Here is a 20,076-nt window from a genome sequence, read left to right as displayed (position 1 = left end):
AGGGGAACAAAAAAGTGAAAAAACAAGCATCCTGTTAATAAGATACTATGAATAACGATAACAGCTAACACTGAACACTTACTAAACCAAATGGATTGTAATTAAGGGTATGCTACCCAGATCTTAGAGAGGATACACCCCACCGAGTTTCAAGAATCCATCCCCAGATGCCTAGTAGTGCCTCTCCCTCAACCAGAGCTCTCCCAGGGTTCATTTAAAGTTTGGAGTTTCCACTATGCATCTCAACAAGAGTGGTTCCAGCGGTGCAGATGGGGAGGAACACCTGACTGGAGGAATTTCAGAGCACCGTGGGCCGTGTGGACACCTCTTCCAGGAGTTCACCTATAAAGGGCAAGAGAAATGTGCCGGTGGCTTAAGGAGGGGTGGCGCGTTGTTTTGTCTTTTGTCTTTAGTTGGGGGAGATGCCAGAACGGCAGTAGGCTGTTAGGAATGAACCAGTAGCAAGGGAGGGGGTAGATGATGCCAGAGGGAGGATGGAATTGCTGCAGCCGAGATCAAGTGGGTGATGGGGGCACGGAATCAGAACCTGGGAGAGGCTGGCTTTAAATAGGGCAATTGGGCCCTCTGCGTTCCACCGTAAATCACAGCGTTGTTGGGATGATACAATACGAGGTGAAAGAAAAAACGTAAAGTTCTCTGGGTGGGGCGCTCCGCGGTTATACCCCAAACCATACTCCCACCGGCTCGTCCCCACGAAGGTGGCCTTCGCACATGCGCAGTGTGTGCACACCGCGTCGGCCGAAGCACTCTCGCGAGAAGAGCCGTGCAGGCCGGAAAAATGGCGCCTCCCGGTCCGCGAGAATCTAAAGCACCGTTGGCGACGAGCGCTGCTAACTCGGAGGAGGAGATGGTGCTGCCGGGCTTCCAGGACGCAGACAGCTTCGTGAAGGTAAGTACGCGGGACCCCCCGTGACACCGGGAGCCGCCTGCGGTCGGCAACAGCAGGCCCCGCTCTCTGCTGCCGCCCGGCCGGCCGCGCGCGCCGCCGCGGAGCCCCGGGACGGAGTCGAGGGGTCGCTGCCCGCGCCGGGCGCGCTCTCAGGTCATCCTCCGGGCCTGGGGCCCCCTCACGCGGACAGAGGGAGGCCCTGCTTCCCTGAGCCCTCGCTCTCCCGCTTGAGTCCATGCAGCCCCTAGTGTGAACGCTGTCACCGCGTCGTGGGAAGGGCTGCTTTTTTACTCTGATGTCCCGAGCCCTCGCGTCCCCACCCCGCCCAGGCCTGGGACCCCCGAGGGGCTCGGCCGTTTGACGGTTCCCACGCCTGCGGGTATCCGCCCCTCCGGCGGCGGTGGGGTGGGGCGCTTCTTCCCTCTCCTGTGGTGCCGTCCTGCATAATCCCGGGTCCTGGGTTTAATGGCACCTGTTAACAGCCGCCACCGAGGCTCCCTCCTTAAGGTACCATAGAACGTTTATCTATACCTCCTCTAAAGAACCCAAAGACCATTCATTTAAATTGTGTAATGCTGCTTAAATGTGAACAAACATAAAACTAGGTTTAAACACATCATGCATAGCTCTTACAAAATCATGAAACTAAAATAATTTGAAAGGTAGCACTACAAATGCCCAAGAATTCCATTCACATTATATCAACTTTATCATTAGATGTTGTCAATTCATTTATTTGGCTCTGATTGTTCCTGTTATCACTAGCCATGGCCCAAGCTCCCACTTCCTTTCTTTTGCTCTGGGAAAATGTTTATTACGTATCTCACAGTGATGACCTTTGGACTTCATATGACCAACCATCAATTTATCCATGACAGCCACTTCAGGTTTTCTTTCACCACACAGCAATTAAAATAGAGAACCACTTGGCTCTAAATGGAAGTAGAAACACAAGTCCAGTTATAGGCAGTAGGCATTATAAATTGGTCATCCAAAGAACCTAGAATATTCTTACATTGTTATTTCATGATTGTCCAAACAGAAACACAAATTCCTGTAGGAAGCTCATGGATCTGAATTTGAATAGTAATAATAAAGTCGCACTTATGTGCCTGCCAGGCACTATCCTAAGTGGTTATATTAGCAGCTCATTTATTCTTCACAACATCTGTGTGGTGTAGGCACTTTTATTGTGCCTATTTTTCAGAGCCTGTGATTTTCACTAAATAAATAACTTGCCCAAGATCTCAGTTAATAGGTAGCAGAACCAAGATTCAAACACAGGCCATTTTGAATTTTAGTTGGAATATATATATGTATTTGTTACTCTGCCCACTCTCCCAAGGATGTAAGCTCCAAAACTTGATTTTATGTTCACCATTGTGTCCCAAGGGTGCGAGGTAAAATTTCCATTAAATGACTATTTGTTGAATGCATGAAGATTGGGTATCTTCGTCATCTAGCACGATGCATTATATATAGTAGATCTTGAAAAAAATGAGTTGCTAAATGAATGGGGATTCACATGTCAAGCATGCTTGTTTTTCTGGTTTTTACAGTTTGCTCTTGGGTTAGTGGTGGCAGTCACGAAGGCGTCTGGGGGCCTACCACAGTTTGGCGATGAGTATGATTTTTACCGAAGTTTTCCTGGCTTCCAGGCATTTTGTGAAACACAGGGAGACAGGTTGCTTCAGTGGTAAGATACGTTGTTTTCTCATGTTGAAAAAAATTAAGGTAAAGAAGTATCGTTTTTCCTGAAATTTGTTTTTTCTTACCATAATTATCAGTGCTATAAAGAGCTATAACATGTAACAGTGAGACAGTGGAGTTTGATTGGGGAAATATTAGTAAATTTGCAGTTTAACTTTTAAGAAATATATCGACTTTTACATATGTAGACAGTGTATCTCTTTGATATGGGACTTGAAAACCTAGATCTAAGATTCTCTCTTACAACTGCAGTCAGTATTTGCTTTCTCATAAGTGTATTGGGGTAGACAATACACAAACACTGGTTTTGTTTTATTGCATGACAGAATTAGACAATCTATTTTAGATTTCATGCTAAAACATGCAGAGTACATTATTTACATATGATTATAAAAATTTTAGAATTTAGAGGAAGCTTTGAGGTAATTTCTTCCACTCCTCAAATTAACAGATGAGGAAAGTGAGATTTAGTGAACTGCCTAAAGCTACACAACTAGCGATGTTTTTTGCTGTAAAGGTGCAGGTTTTATTAATTTGGTCAAAAACTATTGAGAATGTTCTGAGCCAGGCCTTTCGAACTTCCTCCAAGATTGTAAACAAATAAATAAGAGTGTACAAACTAACCTTGGTTTCCTGCTGCTTCTAGCATGAGTAGGGTAATGCAGTACCACGGGTGTCGAAGCAACATGAAGGATCGAAATAAAGTGACTGAGCTGGAGGACAAGTTTGATTTACTAGTTGATACCAATGATGTTATTCTCGAAAGAGTGGTGAGTATTTCAACAAACTTAAGATAACTAACAAATGAAGAGTTTTTGTGTTATTAAAATGTGATACCCAAGTATCTTAGGAAATGAAAAGAAGGAATTTGAGCATTTCTTGCCCAGAAGGACATTCATTTACTCTAATATAGCTTCTTTTTCCCAAACATAAAACAGTTGTCTTCAAATATGTCACGTCAACATACCACTGCCCAGTGGAAGCCTATTTTTAAAGTGCCTTATTACACATCTACCTTCCAGATTTGCAAATCCTATTTGCATTACAATAGAAGAGGCCTCTGGATAAGAACCCAACCAAAATTTACTCTCTTTTTACAGTTATCCACAATTGGCTGAACACCCTGACTTTGGAAGGAAATGCAGATCATACAATTTAGCTTACTGTCTGTTTATGCCTGATTCTACAGCAGAATATTATTTACAGAAATACACTGCCATTGTCCAAAACAAATCCAGCACTCAACCATATGATAGCCCTGCAGATAATTTAAATTGTGCCTTCTGCCTTATGAAGTCTTCTCTTCCATAGTCTAAATGCCCACGGGTCTTGCAGTGGTTTCTCCTGTTTTATGATTTAAGCCCTGTCATGACAGGCTACCATTGGTCACCTGGGTGCACTTCTGTTATTGGTGCCCAGACTGATGCCCCACACCTGCTTCTGCAGTACAGAGTAGATAGGACACCCTCCATTCTCACTGTAAATATACCACCCTTCTATGTTTAGTATATGCATCTAGGGTCTTTTTAATTGTTTTGGTGGGCCGCACCACACTGTTAGATCATTTTGTATTTTCAGCCCAGTTCAGAACTGTAAAGGAAGTTGGTCAAGGGTTGGGAATGGCTGATTACTGCCCTGTCTCTGAGCAAATAATGCTTTAATTATTTGGAATAACTCTCATATGTATATATTCTCACACATAATTTATGAATATATTTATTTGAAATTTTAGGTGATCAGCCCTGAAAGGCAGATACTAAACTAATACCTCTTCCACTCTTAGGGTATTTTACTGGATGAAGCCTCGGGTGTGAATAAGAATCAGCAGCCTGTCCTTCCTGCAGGATTGCAGGTCCCCAAGACAATAGTGTCCAGCTGGAACCGTAAGGTGAGGGCTTCCTTTCAGATCAGCTAGGGCTTCTAATGTCAGCTTCATAGTGGGGCCTTTGCCCATTCTAATTTGCATTTCCATTCTAATTATTGGACACAGACCTGGTCAATCCCTAACTTAACTCTCATAAGGAGGTGCAACCTGACTATACCTCTTCCCTACTTTGCAACCCCCAGTCTCACATGCACAGTACATTCATAAATGAATGCTCTTAAAAGGCATAAATTCGAATTTACTTTTCTAATTCATCAAGTTGTTATGTTATAAAGTATTTGTATTTGTTGACCCTAGGCAGGAGAATATAGCAAAAAAACAAAATCTGAAACGTTCCGACTACTTCACGCAAAAAACATCATCCGACCTCAGCTTAAATTCCGAGAAAAGATTGACAATTCCAATACACCATTTCTTCCTAAAATTTTCATCAAGCCCAATGCTCAGAAACCCCTCCCTCAGGGTAAGTAGTGCAAACTGCCTCACAAAAACAAAGAAAAGGGAAAAAGTCTCCCTCCCACCTTCCTTTCTTCAAAAGGAGGCAGTTAACCCCATCATAACTAGGCAAGACAAGAATGTGTTTACCTCTTTTTTAACGGTGTTTTTGTCACTGGGGCGTCTTCAGCACTCTCCAAGGAAAGGCGGGAGCGCCCGCAGGACCGTCCCGAGGACCTGGATGTGCCCCCCGCCCTGGCGGACTTCATCCATCAGCAGAGGACCCAGCAGGTGGAGCAGGACATGTAAGCGTTTGCCTGTCTGAACCTTCCACTGGGAGCACTTACCTTTATGCCACATTTCCACCTTGTAAAGTATATCAGTGAAAACAAAGAATCTGAGGAATTTTTCACCCTACTCTGTCGTGGGTATTATCAATAAAACCTCCTGTTTGTGTTCATGGAGGGCCTGCACAAGCTTTGTCTAGTGTAATGCTCGCTGCAGTCGAGAGGTAGCAGTTGCTCTCACCCCTACTGTATAGATGTAAAAACAAAACGAGAGGTGCTGACTTCCCACAGAACTAGAACATTAAACCACACTTTCTTAAAACTGTCCTTCCTCTGTACCACTCTGCCTTTGTCAGGTGAGGACCCACTAATGAATTCAGTAAGGATGAGGCAGTTTTCACTGGCAGTTTAAGCATCTCAGAAGAATTGCTTAAAATAGACAAATGGACTTTGCCTTCAGTATGTACAAAAAGGGTGTTAAGAACTATGTTAGTATTGGCCTTGTTCTCACATGAAATCAGAGTGCTGGGCACTCTTTCCTTCAGCCCAGCTCTGCGCTCTGAGGCTGCAGGCTGAGTGCTAAAGAAAGGAGGGTAATGCAAGGCAGCCATGCCCTCTAGGAACTCGCAGACTCAGGATTTTTATGCAAGTGTATGATAGAGGAACAAAAATGTACTATTTGGCATATGACCAGCTGAGGCTTTGCCCCATCCTCTCTCACTTCACAGAATCGTTATTCCAAACCAAAAGGAATTATATACTGTTCACCCTTGAACAGTGTGGGGTTAGGGGTTGTGACCCCCATGCAGCCAAAAATCTGCATATAACTTTTAACTCCCCAAGAACCTACTTATAACCTACTGTTGACTGGAAGCCTTACCAATAACATCAAGTCAGTTAACACATATTTTGTGTTACATGTATCATGTATTCTTAAAATAATGTAACCTAGAGAAAATATTTTTCAAGTTGTCACAAATCTCCAAAATTTTCCAGTATATTTATTGAAAATAATCTGCGTATAGACTCACAGACTCCAAGAAGGGACTAGCAGTTACCAAAGGGGAGGGGTGGGGAAGGAGGGAGAAGGGGATTGAGGGGTATCATGATTGGCACACAGGGTGTGGGGGGGCGTCCGTCATGGGGAAGACAGTATAGCACAGAGAAGACAAGTGGCTCTGTGGCATCTTACTACACTGATGGACAGTGACTGCAACGGGATATGTGGGGGGACTCGATAATATGGGTGAATGTAGCAACCACAGTTTTTCTTGTGAAACCCTCATAGGAATGTGTATCAATGATACCTTAATAACAATAATAATAATAATAATAATAAAAGAAAAGAATCTGTATATAAGTGGACCCACGCAGTTCATACTCATGTTGTTCAGAGATCAGCTCTATTTCACATTTTTGTATCATTCACACACCAGCCATACAATTGAAATGAGTGCTCAAATCTTTATAAACGAGTAGATTTTAATTATCATACATTAAGGGTGAACTCTGGCCTGATTTTTTTGATGCACTTCAACTATCACTGAAATAATGATGCATTTTATAAAGAGAAAATGTTTTCACAATGATCTTTTCTCATTTGCTTTTACAAATCAAATGGATTAACAGTTGTTTTTCCTTGACTCATGGAATTAATATAAAATATTTTTCTTTCTGTTTCATTTATTCAGGTTTGCACATCCTTATCAGTACGAACTAGATCACTTCACTCCGCCAGATTCAGTCCTTCAAAAGCCACAGCCCCAGGTTAGTACCCAAACTTAGTTTATGGACGGTATTTGAGTGGCCCAAGAGGAGTCAAAAAAGTGTAATTTTGTCTTTCCTTAAATATCTTTGAAATAGAAGGTCGTGACTTTGAGTCATTTCTTGAACTCATAATTGATCTTGCACTCAGTAAAGGATGACCTTAATATTCCTCTTTTTCTACCTGTACCTTTGTGATCCAGCTATATCGACCTGTAGGAGAAACACCCTGCCATTTTGTATCCTCCCTGGATGAACTAGTGGAACTCAACGAAAAACTCTTGAATTGTCAAGAATTTGCTGTAGACTTGGAGGTAACTTGTACATGGCCTTGAATGAAATTTTTATATATTTCCTGTGAGTTCTCCTACTCAAAAAGTACTAACTTCAATGTGTTTTTTGGTAAAAACCACATAACTTTGCTTTATAGCCAGCTTTTCAAAATCAGTAAAAGGGAGCTGAGTAAAATCATTTTTTTCACACTCTCCCGTCCGTCTGTGTGTTTCAGCACCACTCGTACAGGAGCTTCCTAGGGCTGACCTGCCTGATGCAAATTTCCACCCGAACAGAAGACTTCATCATTGACACCCTGGAGCTTCGAAGCGACATGTACATTCTCAATGAGAGCCTCACAGACCCAGCGATTGTTAAGGTGAGCCAGCCTTTTCCAGCTCTTGCATGTGAGTGCAAGATTTAAGTGCTTTTCAGTTTACTGTTTCATTACTTCAACACAGACCCAGTAAAGTTGAGAAAAATAACTGTAATTTCCTACATTAGGGTACCGCACACTAAAATGGTTTTGTTTCTAAGTCCCTATTAGGACAGCTAAGACTTAGCTCGTTACCACCCAGAGAAGCATTAAATTATTTTAATGACTACTGCAGCGAGCCTGTGCCACCAGCACTGCTCGGACTTAATGACTACCCTTGAAGCTAGGAGCGCTGCTTTTTTAGAATCATTGGTTGTTAGCAGTTTCAGACTTTAAGAGTATACAATTAGTAGAGGAGGCAGTGGCCCAAATTAAAAGAATCATTTAAAACTGAACCCATTTTGCTGTTCCTTCTGGCTTCTAATTCCAGGGTTCTAATAACCTAGAGGCAGAGTTCATTTCAGAACACAAGTGGCTTTATTCACATTGTACTGTGTGACTCTTGTTTTTTTTTCTTCAGGTCTTCCATGGTGCTGATTCAGATATAGAATGGCTACAGAAAGACTTTGGGTCGTATGTAGTGAACATGTTTGACACCCATCAGGCTGCACGCCTTCTTAACCTGAGCAGGCACTCACTCGATCATCTGCTGAAACTCTACTGCAATGTGGAGTCAAACAAGCAGTATCAGCTGGCTGATTGGAGAATACGGTCAGTGTTCTTGACAGGGAGACATGGATGGCCGAAGGAAGTGTGGCCTTCATCCACCTCTCTCCCACGGAGATCTGTGTTCATGAATCTTGAGTTAAATGCTGTCAGGCTTTTCTACAGCTGTTTTCAGTGGCATAACTCAACTGGAAGTTTTGGAATGATAATGGGGAGCTTTCATTGGCTGATTCTGTTACATTAAGCTTCATGGAACTAGTTGCTGAAAGAGCTGTGCCATGTCAGTGTTTTTCCATGCCAGGCTCTTGTTGAAGACTTGGGTCTCCCTAGGAGGGGTGCTTGTATTTATATGTAAGGTAGATGAGAGAGAATTCTGAGGTACATGGTTGCTTTGGCTTTATGACAAGTGTTTACTTGGTATAAGATGGTGGTAGAGTCCTGCCGTTCTTCTGGAATTCTTGCTCAGCTTGATCATTTTTGATGGCTAGCCTCCTCCTTGAGGTTGCAGCTGCTGTATGAAGAAGCCACTAAATCTAGTAAGTCCAAATATAAGATGAAAATCGATAAAATCTAAAAACCACCACTTGTTATTTAACCCTTGCCTTGTGGCCACCACGTACTGGACTGAGAGCTTCAGGGAAACCGTCCTGTGTAATCCTCACAACAGCCTATGAGCTGCCCTATTTCCATTTTACAAGTAAGGAAAGTGAACTCAGAGAACTTAGGTGACTTGTCCAAGGACCGATATCTAGAGCTAAGACTCAAGTTCAGGACAACAGGGCCCTCCTTTTATTTTAACCACATCATTACCCTACTGCCCTTTCTACCCAGCTGTGAAAACAGTGAGTTGTTAAGATGTAAGAAATGTTGATATAACTACAGTATTGGCTGTGAAAGAATCCTTGATACAAAAGGGGCCAAGGAAGCCTTCACACCCCAGACTAAAGTCCCCTGGGTTCTCTAGGGGAAATCAGTGAAGTAGTTTCCTCTGTTGTGATTCTAGGCCTCTGCCTGAGGAGATGCTCAGCTATGCCCGAGGTGATACCCATTACTTGCTTTACATCTATGATAAGATGCGGCTGGAACTGTGGGAGCGTGGCAACGACCAGCCTGTGCAGCTGCAGGTGGTGTGGCAGCGGAGCAGGGACATCTGCCTCAAGGTAAAACCTGGCCAGGCACACAAGCCCGGCCACTCTCTGTTTCTGTCAGGTCCTAGTTCTCTTCTTTGCTTTTTACATTTATGAAAAGGGGTCAAATGTTTTGAAGAGCCCCGGGAGCAATTTTGATATCCATTGACTGAGAATATCCTCTAAAATTTTGCAGAAATTCATCAAACCTATCTTCACTGACGAGTCCTACCTGGAACTATATCGGAAACAAAAGAAGCATCTCAACACACAGCAGTTGACAGCCTTTCAGCTGCTGTTTGCCTGGAGGGATAAAACTGCTCGTAGGGAGGATGAAAGTTACGGGTAAGGAATCAGCGATTCTTTTATTTGCTCTGAGACTGAGCAGGTCTGGTAATGGGGAAATTATGGGCTTTTTTTTCTTTCTGCTATGGAAGTTGGTTACATTTCCTCTGGGTTTTAGCACTTGCTGGAACTTGCCGGCAGCATTTCATGTGATCCCATTGTGTGTTTTGTTCCAGATACGTACTGCCAAACCACATGATGCTCAAGATAGCGGAGGAGCTGCCTAAGTGAGTCTGAGAACTGATTAATAGGTTGTGACTTTCTCACTAGAGACATTCTGTCTTTCAAAGTCAAGCTTCCCTGACTGTTATTACCTCAAGGCTGTTTAGTGCTCTTAGGAAGTTCCGAGTCCAAGGAGTTCAAAATTCCTGCCCTTGGGCTGCCTTTTAGGAGCTAAAACTTCTGAACTGGAGTCACTGCAATGGTTGTGTCTTATATGGAGTCCAGTGTAAGTTTCTGAGGCTACAGCATCCACTTTCAAGGAAGAAGAGTGTCTCAGATTCTCTCATCTGTGCTTTCTTCCAAATTAAATCATCTCATGACTTCAGATGTTTTATGATATTTATCAGAGTATAAGCAAAGACTCAGAATTCATATCTTCTGTTCACCCCGTTGCAGAATTCCAGATCAGCAGAGCTGTGGTTCTCTTTGCAGTTTTCCCCACAGCAGGAACAGGCCGTGAGGGGAGTGTCCTCAGCACGGGGCAGCGAAGAGGCGCGCGGACGCAGCTGCCCCGGGCTGCCTGGCGCGAATGCGTACACCCGTCTCACTGGCTGCAGCGCTCAGATTTTCCCGGTCATCGTTCTTGTCTGGAAGCCTCTTTGGGGGCTGTGTTCCGAAGTGATGAGTATGTTCTTTCATTCTTTCTTGTCTTCAGGGAACCGCAGGGTGTCATCGCTTGCTGTAACCCTGTGCCACCCCTCGTGCGGCAGCAGGTCAATGAAATGCACCTTTTGATCCAGCAGGCTCGAGAGATGCCCCTTCTCAAGGTAAGAGGCTTTTGTGCTGAGGTTCCCAGCTCAGCAGGCCTGTTCTGTCCATTGGCATCTTACTCCTTGTAGTCTCCTACATGCATGATCTGGTCTCCATTCTAAAAAACCCCAAGGAAATACTAAGGCTTAGGAAATCCATTGGATGGCTCTTCTTTATGACAGTTAAAAGCTGAAGTTTACCCTTATTTTATGACCTTATGATAAACCAACAGCAAGTAATGTCTAGTGACTGAGCCGATCAGCTGCTGTTCAGAAGCATATACCTGGTGTGAAAATATGGACTGGGGAATCTCAGCACAGGGAGTGCACTTTAGAAGGCTAGCAGTGGTGTGACTGTGAAGTGGCAGAGCCCTACGGAGTGCAGTAGTCACAGAGCAGAAAGGAGAGGACAGGTCCAGGAAGCATCACCAGAAGAAAAGGCTGATGGGACTTGGCAATGATAATGAAAATGGCTGCCATTTCCCTTTGAGCACGTAGCTAAGTACTTAGAGAGCGTTCTCTGAATGGCAAGTGGATTTGGGGATAATGGAGGCAGAATCAAAGATAGCTCACTCCAAATATAAAGCCTATATGATTAGGGAAATAAGAGCATCTTAAATAGAAATGGAGAATTCAGAAAGAGCTAATATTGTGAAGGAGATGTAAAAGTTAGACAAATTTATGTGGAAGCAAGATATCTGGCCAAAAATACAGAGCCCTGTATCTCTCGGAGTGTACATATGCATAGATATATGTACACCAGCATGCATCTGTGTGTGTGAGTGCACTCTTCTGTAGATCACACGTGTTCAAGTGGCTTGGTATGTTTTAACACGTTTTAATGGGACAGTTTTTAATATGTTGCCTCAGTAATAATGTTAATATGTGGTAAATCATGTTTGGAAATTTTTGAAAGATTACTGATGAAGGAAGACTTAAAATCAGCCCCCTTGCGATGAGAAAGAAGAGACTCGGGATAAACACATTTACAATCTTCACGTTAAAATTTCTCAGCTCTATAGTTAGTCCAGGTAAAGAGAGAAACCCTGGTTATAAGAAAGAGTCTTTTTTAAGCTCTTTACAGTCATCTGTATTGTGCCTAGAACAAAACAGGGTTTTATTCTTCCATTCAACAAATAATTATTGAGCACGGGGTAATTACAGGGCCAGGCACTGTATGGGAAGAAAGGATGAAAGAAAATCTAAAAAACAGTGTAGTGAAGAGACATGGTCTGTGCTGAGGAAAAAAATATTGGTGTCAAGTATAGGCAACTTTCCTCAAATTCTCTCTGTTTTTACTCGTAGTCTGAAGTTGCAGCTGGAGTGAAGAAGAGCGGACCTCTGCCCAGCCCTGAGGTAGGGCGGTGCGTCCTCGCTGGGGAGGACGTCGGTCACCGCCAGAGGCCAGCGCCTGACGCTGCAGGCCAGAAGCTACTGCATTCCTGTCCATTGTTCATGCTGGCCTGTTGGATTTCTTTTTGATGCAGAGATTGGAGAATGTTCTCTTTGGCCCTCATGACTGCTCCCACGCCCCTTCAGATGGTTATCCTGTTACCCCAGCCAACGGTAAGGTACATCTGGGGTGTCCTGGAGAGGCTGGAAGCTGCCTTGTAAATATCCGGTGGGCTTTGCCATACTGACTTCCTTCCCTCTAGGGCCTGTGGCAGTGCAGAAACAGGCAAGCCTCTTCCCTGACCAAAAAGAAGAGGAGGCCCTGCTGGATGCCAGATGCCTTATCGCTACTGCTGTCATCACGTTGTTTAACGTGAGTCATTTCGGAAATGCTCGTGAGGTGATGTAGACCCACGGGGATTTATTGGGTTTATCTGTCTGCCTGGCTGTATTGCATCCACCTTTGAGACTAATGCCAAAAGCAAGACAAGCAGCAGTGGGAATGGGCATGGAGGCAGATTGGAAGATGGCATTTGCACTCTGGATGAGGTGGTTCGTGAGGTGGGTGGAGGATTCTCTTGTGAGCTCTGTGTGAAGGGATCCTCAAGGAAGGTCTGACATCTCGGTAGTAGCTCTCGCCAAGCAGGAGGTGAGCGTGGTTCGTGGTGCATGAGCAGGACTTTCCCCTTAGAGTCACAGTCACAGGACAGTCATCCCAGTTCCCAGAAGGGATGGGGTGGACTCTCTGATGTGCTGCAGGTGTGCGCTGTAGATCGTTTCCCGACTGCAGGAAAGGCCAGCACCATCTGCCTGTGCATTGAGTGAAAGGAGAAAACTCTGGAAGCAGTTGTCTACACTGGCTCATTAGAGAAAGTGAAGAGTAGGATATACAGTTACTAGCAGGTGGGTAGGAACTTGTTTCCCATCCCAAAAAGAGGCCGAGTCATGGTAGGTAGTGACTCCAACCAGTCTGGAGACCCAGCGTGGCCATCCTGGGCTGCACTGTGTTCCTGGAGTATGTACTGGGCGGTGACCAAGCTTATCCCAATCTGTCCTACCCAACAGGCGTCTCACATCTCAGTGACTTAACTGCAGGTTCTTGCAGAAGGCCGACCACCGTGCATTTGTTGGTCAGGATGGATGAATACTGAAATGACCGGGGATAAAAGGGAAATACACCCGTAAAATTCTGATTATTGCAGAGAGCAGACATGCTCAAGGAAAAATCATAATCTCTAGAAAGAAATAGAAGCAAAAATGCTATGTATTCGGATAAAGACAAGTATCAAGCTTAGCCGGTGTTCAAGTGATAAGCAGGCAGTTCAGGAGGTTACGGGATTACCCTTCACGGCCACTCCATCAGGCTAGATGCAGGGCCAGAGCCAAGGAGGTGACATGCCGCATAAAAAATGTACTGTCTGGGAGTCACATTTCTTTTTCACTAAATTACATAAATTTAAATTGGGCCTTGCTTCAGTAATTTGTGAGAAAAAGAGTCTAGGAGCTTTCGTTTAATTGAGCCATCAAATTGATTAGGCAGCCAGAAATGTGAGCATGAACTTTTGCCTGCGGGAAGGTGAAAGAGCTGTGTTTGCTCTGAAGGAGGCCGTAAGTGTGAGGTTACCACCTCAAGTTCTAGAGCCAGACAGACCTGGGTTCGAATCCTTGTTCCCCTTGTATTAGGTGTAAGGCTCTGGAAGACTTTCTTAACGTCTCCAAATCTCGGTTTCTTCTTTAAGATGGAGAAATAATACCACCTACCACATGGGTTGTAAGGATGTGGTAAAATTCATTGAATGAATAAATATTTATGCAAACATCCTACTGTATGCTATTATAGTACCTCACACACATGGCAGGCTTTAAAAATTCGCCATTGTTATTATTGCTGTCACTGTTATTCTCTTGCTTGCATCTTAATGTAACAAACTGGTTTTAATTACAACTGGTCTTTTTCTTTCTGTCCCTGTAGGAACCTAGTGCTGAAGAAAATGGAAGAGGTCCATTAACAGTTGCACAGAAAAAAGCCCAGAACATAATGGAGTCCTTCGAAAATCCATTTAGGATGGTAAGTAATAGTTGTATCTGTTAAGGGCTGAAATATGCAGAGATTTCGGCAACCTTTGGTGCCTTTTGCCTGGAAGGAAGCTGGAAGTCTTCCGGGAGAGGGTGCCTGTGACTGCAGTGGGTACGCTTGTCCCTGGTGTCCGGCTGGGGACTTGGAGTGGAGGTCTTCTAAGATGAGACCAACAAGAATACCCCACCCACCTCCCCTGAAGCTGGGTCCAGGGTCCGTGCCCTACAGCACTTTAACGTGGCGGTTTCCATTTCTCCAGTTTCTGCCATCACTCGAACATCATGCTCACATTTCTCAGGCAGCAAAGTTTGATCCATCATCGAAAATCTATGAAGTAAGTGGATTTGTTACCCTTTCTAAGAGTGACTTTCTAAAAAAAGGGGGACTTAATTATTATTTGAACCAGATTTCTAATTTAAACAACCCATTTGTGAACCCTCTGAAAATGAATGCAAAAACCGCTTCATGTATAAGCATTGTTTCTAGAGAGGGGCCAGAACTTTAATCCAATGCTCAAAAGCATTTGAGAGTCTTTTAAGAAATAGGTCTTTGTTGTGGTGGTGGTCGTGGTTTTAATTCAGGTTTAATTTACACGTAATAAAGTGCATGGATACTAAATGTACAATTTGATGCATTTTTATATGTGAATATTACTTTAAGGCTCTTAAAGGTGGCAGTTTAAATTTTAAAACACTCTGTCTTACATTATTTGGTTTGTTTTTAACAGCATTATGAATAAGAATAAGAAAACACCTTCCCTGGATCCCCATGAGATGCTCCTGGGAGCCAGCGTGTTAATTGTCTGTTAAAAGCCTTCTTCCCTCTGCAGGAAGTGCCTGCTCTGATCAGATGGGTGGCCTGGCTTCCCCTGCCCACCAGCACTGGTCTTGCACTAGGCAGCAAGAGGCGGGCTGGGCAGCTGATGGGCCTTGGGCCTGCTGCTGGTAGTCAGCCAGCTGTTTTTAGAAATGGGCAATCAGGTGGATTTTTTGCCTTCTCTCCTTCCCCCCCACCGGTTGTGGCACATTGAACAGCTGTGCATCCTTCACCGTGCATATGTTCCATATTACCCAGATGTGTTCTGATGCCACAGGTGAATGCTTCATAAAGGAGCACATCAGACTTGCAGAAGTCCCACCTGAATCCCAACTGCACCATTCACTGTGTCCCCTTGGACAAGTTACTTAGATTCTCTGAGCCTGTTTCTTGTCTCTGAAGCAGTGGTGATGGTAAACCCTTTGTCCTAGGATTATGGAAGGGGCTAAGTGAGACAGTGGGTGTGAAAGCACCAGCCCAGTTGTGCTCTGTCCTTATAAATAAAGCTAGCATGAGATTTTATTTTCCGTGTCATCAGATTTGGAATTTATGACTTAAAATATATGTAGTTGTTAGGTTAGCATGCCCTACATCACCTCACTGAAAAAATAAAACACTCCTCGGTGGCTGAATTTTGGAGTTTTTCTGTTTTGTTTTCATTGTAGATCAGCAACCGTTGGAAGCTGGCAAGCCAGGTACAGGTACAGAAAGACTCTAAAGAAACTGCCAAGAAGAAGGCAGCTGAGCAAACAGGTAGCAACCACTTCCTTACAAACTCAGCCAGTCCGTGTGTTTGTTAGAGAAGAGTTCTGTGTGTCATACTGTTGGTTCAGTCATTCAGCAAAGGGCCAGATACAGCCCTGAACAGGACAGACACAGCCCCTGCCCTGTGGAGCTTGCCTTCCACTGAGGGATGAGGTCAATAAACCAATAAACGTATGTCCTGTCAGATGGCAGGGGGCACCTAGAAGTGCTTGGGCAGCTGGGAACGAGGGAGTGTGATGGCGGTTTCTCTGCAGTCCTTAGAGGTGGCAGTCTAATAAGCGTGGCATTGAGCAGCGACCTGCAGCAGTCCAGGGGAAAAGTGTTCTGTGCCAAGGGCACAGCAAGTCCAGGGGCCTGGGTGGTCATTTGTTGGGCATGCCCAGGAAGGAGCGAGGAGGACAGCATGCGTGGAGGGGAGCGGTGGGGGTGAGGAAGGAGAGACGGCAGGACCGTGGTGAGGACCGTGGCTTCCACTCCGGGTGAGCTGGAAAGCCTTGGAGGCTCTGAGCAGAGGATGGCACAGACAGATTTACATTTCTGAAAGTCAGTGCTGTTATGGGAGAGAAAGTGGAGGCAAGGGTGGGAGCTGGTTAGGAGACAGGGCAGCAATCCAGGCGGGAGAAGCCATCCAGAACCCAGATGTGTCCTGAGGCAAAGCTGACAGCATTTGACGGCAAGTACGGTGTGTGTGGAGGAGGGAGCTGTGGGCATGAGCACCGAGACCCATGGGCTTGCCGTCAGCAGCAGGACTGCAGAGGGAGCCGGGTTGGGCAGGGGTGCTCTTGGTTCTGGTCCCTGACATGTTAGAGTTGGGGTTCCTCCTAAATGTCCTCAGAGATGTCAAAGAGGCTGTCAGGTGCCTGGTTGGGGGCTCTTAGGAGAGGAACAGGTCAGCCGGCAGAGGGAGCGTGCATGTGAAGAGGAGAGTGTGGGCCAAGGCCGCCATCCTTCGAGACCAGGGTGGTGGGGGCAACAGCAGAGGCTGCTGGGGCTCAGGGAGGTGTGGGAACAACCTCAACAGCTGGGGAGGGAGGCTGGGCTGCTGGAGGCAGCAATTTCATGGACAGTTCTCTCTCTCTCTCGCAGCTGTGCAGGACCAGGCCAAGGAAGAGTGCAGAGCCCCAGCGGAACAGGCTGTGTCTGTCCGACAGCAGGCTGCCGTACGTGCTGGCTTCTCTGCTTCCTCTCCAGAAACGAGATGCCCCTGGGTGTGGTCAGGATTTTCCTGGAATATCGGAGGGCCCGCCCTATGCTTCAGATTAAATGCTTTTGTTTTCCTATTTCATTTGGGCTTGTCAGTTAGTACCTGCCTCATTTTCCCTCAGAAAAGTTTATTTTGTAATTCCTCTTTGATGTTTTCTACCGTGTCTCTATACCATACCACCTGCCTATCGTAGCAGACAGGGTATTGAAGCTCATGGTATGGAAGCCCTGGTAAATGTTTCCTTCTGTGCCAGCCCCAGAGTACTCTGGAGTACTGAACCCTTGCCTTTCTTAAATGGCCTGTTGTCATTCTCCAGCTAGACCATGTTCCACTTGGCACTGGCCCCGCACAGACCCCAGTCAGCGCTCCTCTCCCCGTCGCTAGATGATGGCTTATCACCCAGCAGGCAGCTGAGTCCCAAGTGGTGTGCCAGCACTGGGGGACCGCCTCCTGCCTCACACACGTCCATGCTTCCTATACAGCTAGAAAACGCTGCCAAGAAGAGAGAGCGAACAACTAGTGACCCCAGGACCATAGAACAGAAGCAAGAGAAGAAAAGACTCAAAATTTCCAAAAAGCCAAAAGACCCAGATCCACCAGAAAAAGATTTTACCCCTTACGACTACAGCAAGTCAGATTTCCAAGGTTTTGCTGGTAAGGCTGAAACTGGTCCCCTATGAGGAACGTCTGGCCACGTTCGATGGGAGGGAGCAGCAGAGTGAGGCAAGAGCACAGGGTAGGCAGACTCCTCCCTTCTCGAGACGCACACTAGCAGGAATTCCGAGAGCAGCCCAGAACCCCCTGCCCTGGAGCTCACTGGCAGGAGCCCCTGTGGAGGGGTAGGAAGATGGCACCCCTCCTAATGCTGGCTCCATCCTGCCTCCCAGTAGCTGTGTCCCAGGGCAGTACTCTCATAAACATGGTGAAGATTCTGTCGAAAAAGGCTGACCTATAAGATGGAGTTCTGTGGTTTCTCAGCCAGCAAGAGTCCATCCCCTTTGAAGGGGCTGCAGATGGTATATAGCAGCCACCTTGGAACACATCCCTTTGAGGAGGAAGAGTGCAGGATGGTCTTTTCTGCAGGATTGTCACCTCAGAATCTGCACCAGCAGTGGCCCCATCTGGCATACAGAGACCAGAATAGTTTCCTTGATGTAAAAGTGCCCGGTGCGTGGCCACCTGCCACTAGCCTCCTGAGAATAGGCCTGTAAGAAATGTGCCTGGTCTTCGGGCTGACTGGGAATGTGATGAGTGAATGCATGTCAGCCATAAGGCCTTTGTGGTCAGGGGGCAGCCTTGACAGCCCACGCTTCTGACCGTTGTGCTCCCAGCCAGGAATAAACCTGCAGCGTGTGCACTCATTTACACGGTCACTGGCATCTCTCTTCTCTCACCTTTCAGGAAACGGCAAATCCAAACCTTCTTCCCAGTTTGATCCAAACAAGCAGACCCAGTCTGGCAAGGTAAGAAATACACCTGAGGACGCCAGCGTGCTCATGGGGCTTGCTGTTTACCTGTTCGGTTGCTGGGAAGATGGGTCCATCTAGGAGTCCTCTTCCTTTGCATCTTTTTCCTCACTTCATTTCTTCCCAAGTACAGACAATACCCATCAACTATTCCAGCAATAAAAAAAAAATTTTAAGAGGCTATAAAGGCTGGCATGTGGTTTTAAAGGATGTTTTTCTGTGTTTGCTACCATGAGAATTACAGCCACAAGCCAAAACCTTGCATTGCCAGTACAAGCCTGCATTTGCCTTGTGTGGGTTTCAGTGCCCTTCAGAGGCAGATGTGACTAAAAGTTTGGTATACGGAGGGTGAAGCCAGTGTGGAGCCCTCGTGTTCCTTTCGTATGTTATCCTGACAGCCTTGCCCTCAGAAGCACCCAAAAATGTCCAGTTGCAAGAAAACCAGTCACACCAGTGGTGCTCGTGTCTTGAACAGGCCATCCGAGCTCAGGTGTGTTATCATGTGTATCTGTGATCATGGTTGTTACTAAGCTTAAATGGCTTCTTATCTTTTCAGAAATGCATTGCGGCCAAAAAACTTAAACAATCTGTGGGAAACAAAAGCATGTCCTTTCCAACTGGAAAGTCAGACAGGTATGTGGTGGAGGGCCGGCATGGCCCTGGGAACTCCGCAGCAGCTCAGAGGTCTCAACTGGAAAGACTCACAGAGAGCCTCTCACAGCCAAATCCTGTCACTCAGGAAGCTGAGATAGGAGGTCGGGAGGGGATCGCTGGGTATCACACACCGCGTAGGCACCCGTCCCAGACTCGGGGTCCAGTGCACTCTTAGCGCTTCCTGTCTATTCCATGAGGCTTCTGGGATCACCTCAAAGCAAATAGGTTTTGAAGTTTTTCTAGATCAGCCCCTTTCTGAGGAATGAGAAAAAAGTCAGTAAATACGGGTTTTTGTCATCGTTTAAGCATATTGTAGCTAAAAGTTTGAAACCCTTATCCTTAGAGCGGACCCTGAGGTCAAAGAACACGCCCCTAGGCTGCGGCATGATGTGCCTTTAGGTCCGGTCAGCTCAGACGGCCCTTGCTGGGCCCTGGCCCACATTCTAGTTTGCCCATGTGGGTGGGGAAGTGAGGGCGCACTGCTGCCCGCCTCAGTCAGTTCTCCAGGACCCTGGAACAAACCGTGCACCCTCATTTCTGCAGTAAGATTTGCCACATTGTATAAGCCAGCTCCCAGAGCTCTCATCCAGCCAAACTGAAAGAAGTAACGTGTTCCCATACTGTCTCTGCAGAGGCTTCAGGCACAACTGGCCGACGAGATAATGTTGGAAGAGACTCTGGGATACCCCGGCGGACTGGAAGCACCACATGGTGGTGCTCGTTTTGTACAGACTCGTTTCTAAACCATTAAAGATAATTCTGGCTAGACGAAAGCTGTTTCCCCACTTTTCTTCTGCTGCCACCACAGTTCTGGCAGGAGGGCAGGTCCCAGGCTGTGCAAATCAGCATCCTTAGCTGCCTGTGGTGAGTGCGCTTCCAGAGGACACTGATTTCTGGAGAAATCCAGAGCTGCCCCCAAGAGTGGATGCAGGAGGCTCTCCTGGGACTCAGAA

At 45.9% G+C, this 20,076-nt stretch overlaps 1 protein-coding gene across 3 annotated transcripts; it reads left to right on the top strand.

The window, feature by feature from the left end:
- Positions 1-754: 754 nt before the first annotated feature.
- Positions 755-19,896, top strand: EXOSC10 (exosome component 10). 3 transcript variants are annotated; one of them, XM_036925188.2, is made up of 25 exons: positions 755-910; positions 2,470-2,606; positions 3,267-3,390; positions 4,404-4,508; positions 4,803-4,968; positions 5,131-5,245; positions 6,919-6,994; positions 7,195-7,305; positions 7,500-7,643; positions 8,161-8,351; positions 9,310-9,466; positions 9,630-9,778; positions 9,955-10,005; positions 10,656-10,767; positions 12,055-12,105; positions 12,237-12,315; positions 12,405-12,514; positions 14,114-14,209; positions 14,478-14,552; positions 15,700-15,787; positions 16,886-16,959; positions 17,486-17,657; positions 18,405-18,466; positions 19,026-19,102; positions 19,756-19,896. In XM_036925188.2, the coding sequence occupies exons 1-25, from the start codon at positions 800-802 to the stop codon at positions 19,784-19,786; spliced, it is 2,664 nt and encodes an 887-aa protein (XP_036781083.2). In that variant the 5' UTR covers positions 755-799; the 3' UTR covers positions 19,787-19,896. The 3 variants fall into 3 exon arrangements, 2 of the variants coding, with proteins under 2 accessions (XP_036781083.2, XP_036781082.2); XM_036925187.2 differs by having other exon boundaries at positions 19,671-19,799; XR_005032611.2 differs by lacking the exons at positions 17,486-17,657; positions 18,405-18,466; positions 19,026-19,102; positions 19,756-19,896 and adding an exon at positions 14,946-15,048 and having other exon boundaries at positions 15,087-15,787.
- The last annotated feature ends 180 nt before the right edge of the window (positions 19,897-20,076 follow it).

Source organism: Manis pentadactyla, chromosome 4 (genome assembly GCF_030020395.1).
Source record: "Manis pentadactyla isolate mManPen7 chromosome 4, mManPen7.hap1, whole genome shotgun sequence".
NCBI lineage: Eukaryota > Metazoa > Chordata > Mammalia > Pholidota > Manidae > Manis > Manis pentadactyla.
This window is presented reverse-complemented; position numbering and strand designations above follow the sequence as displayed.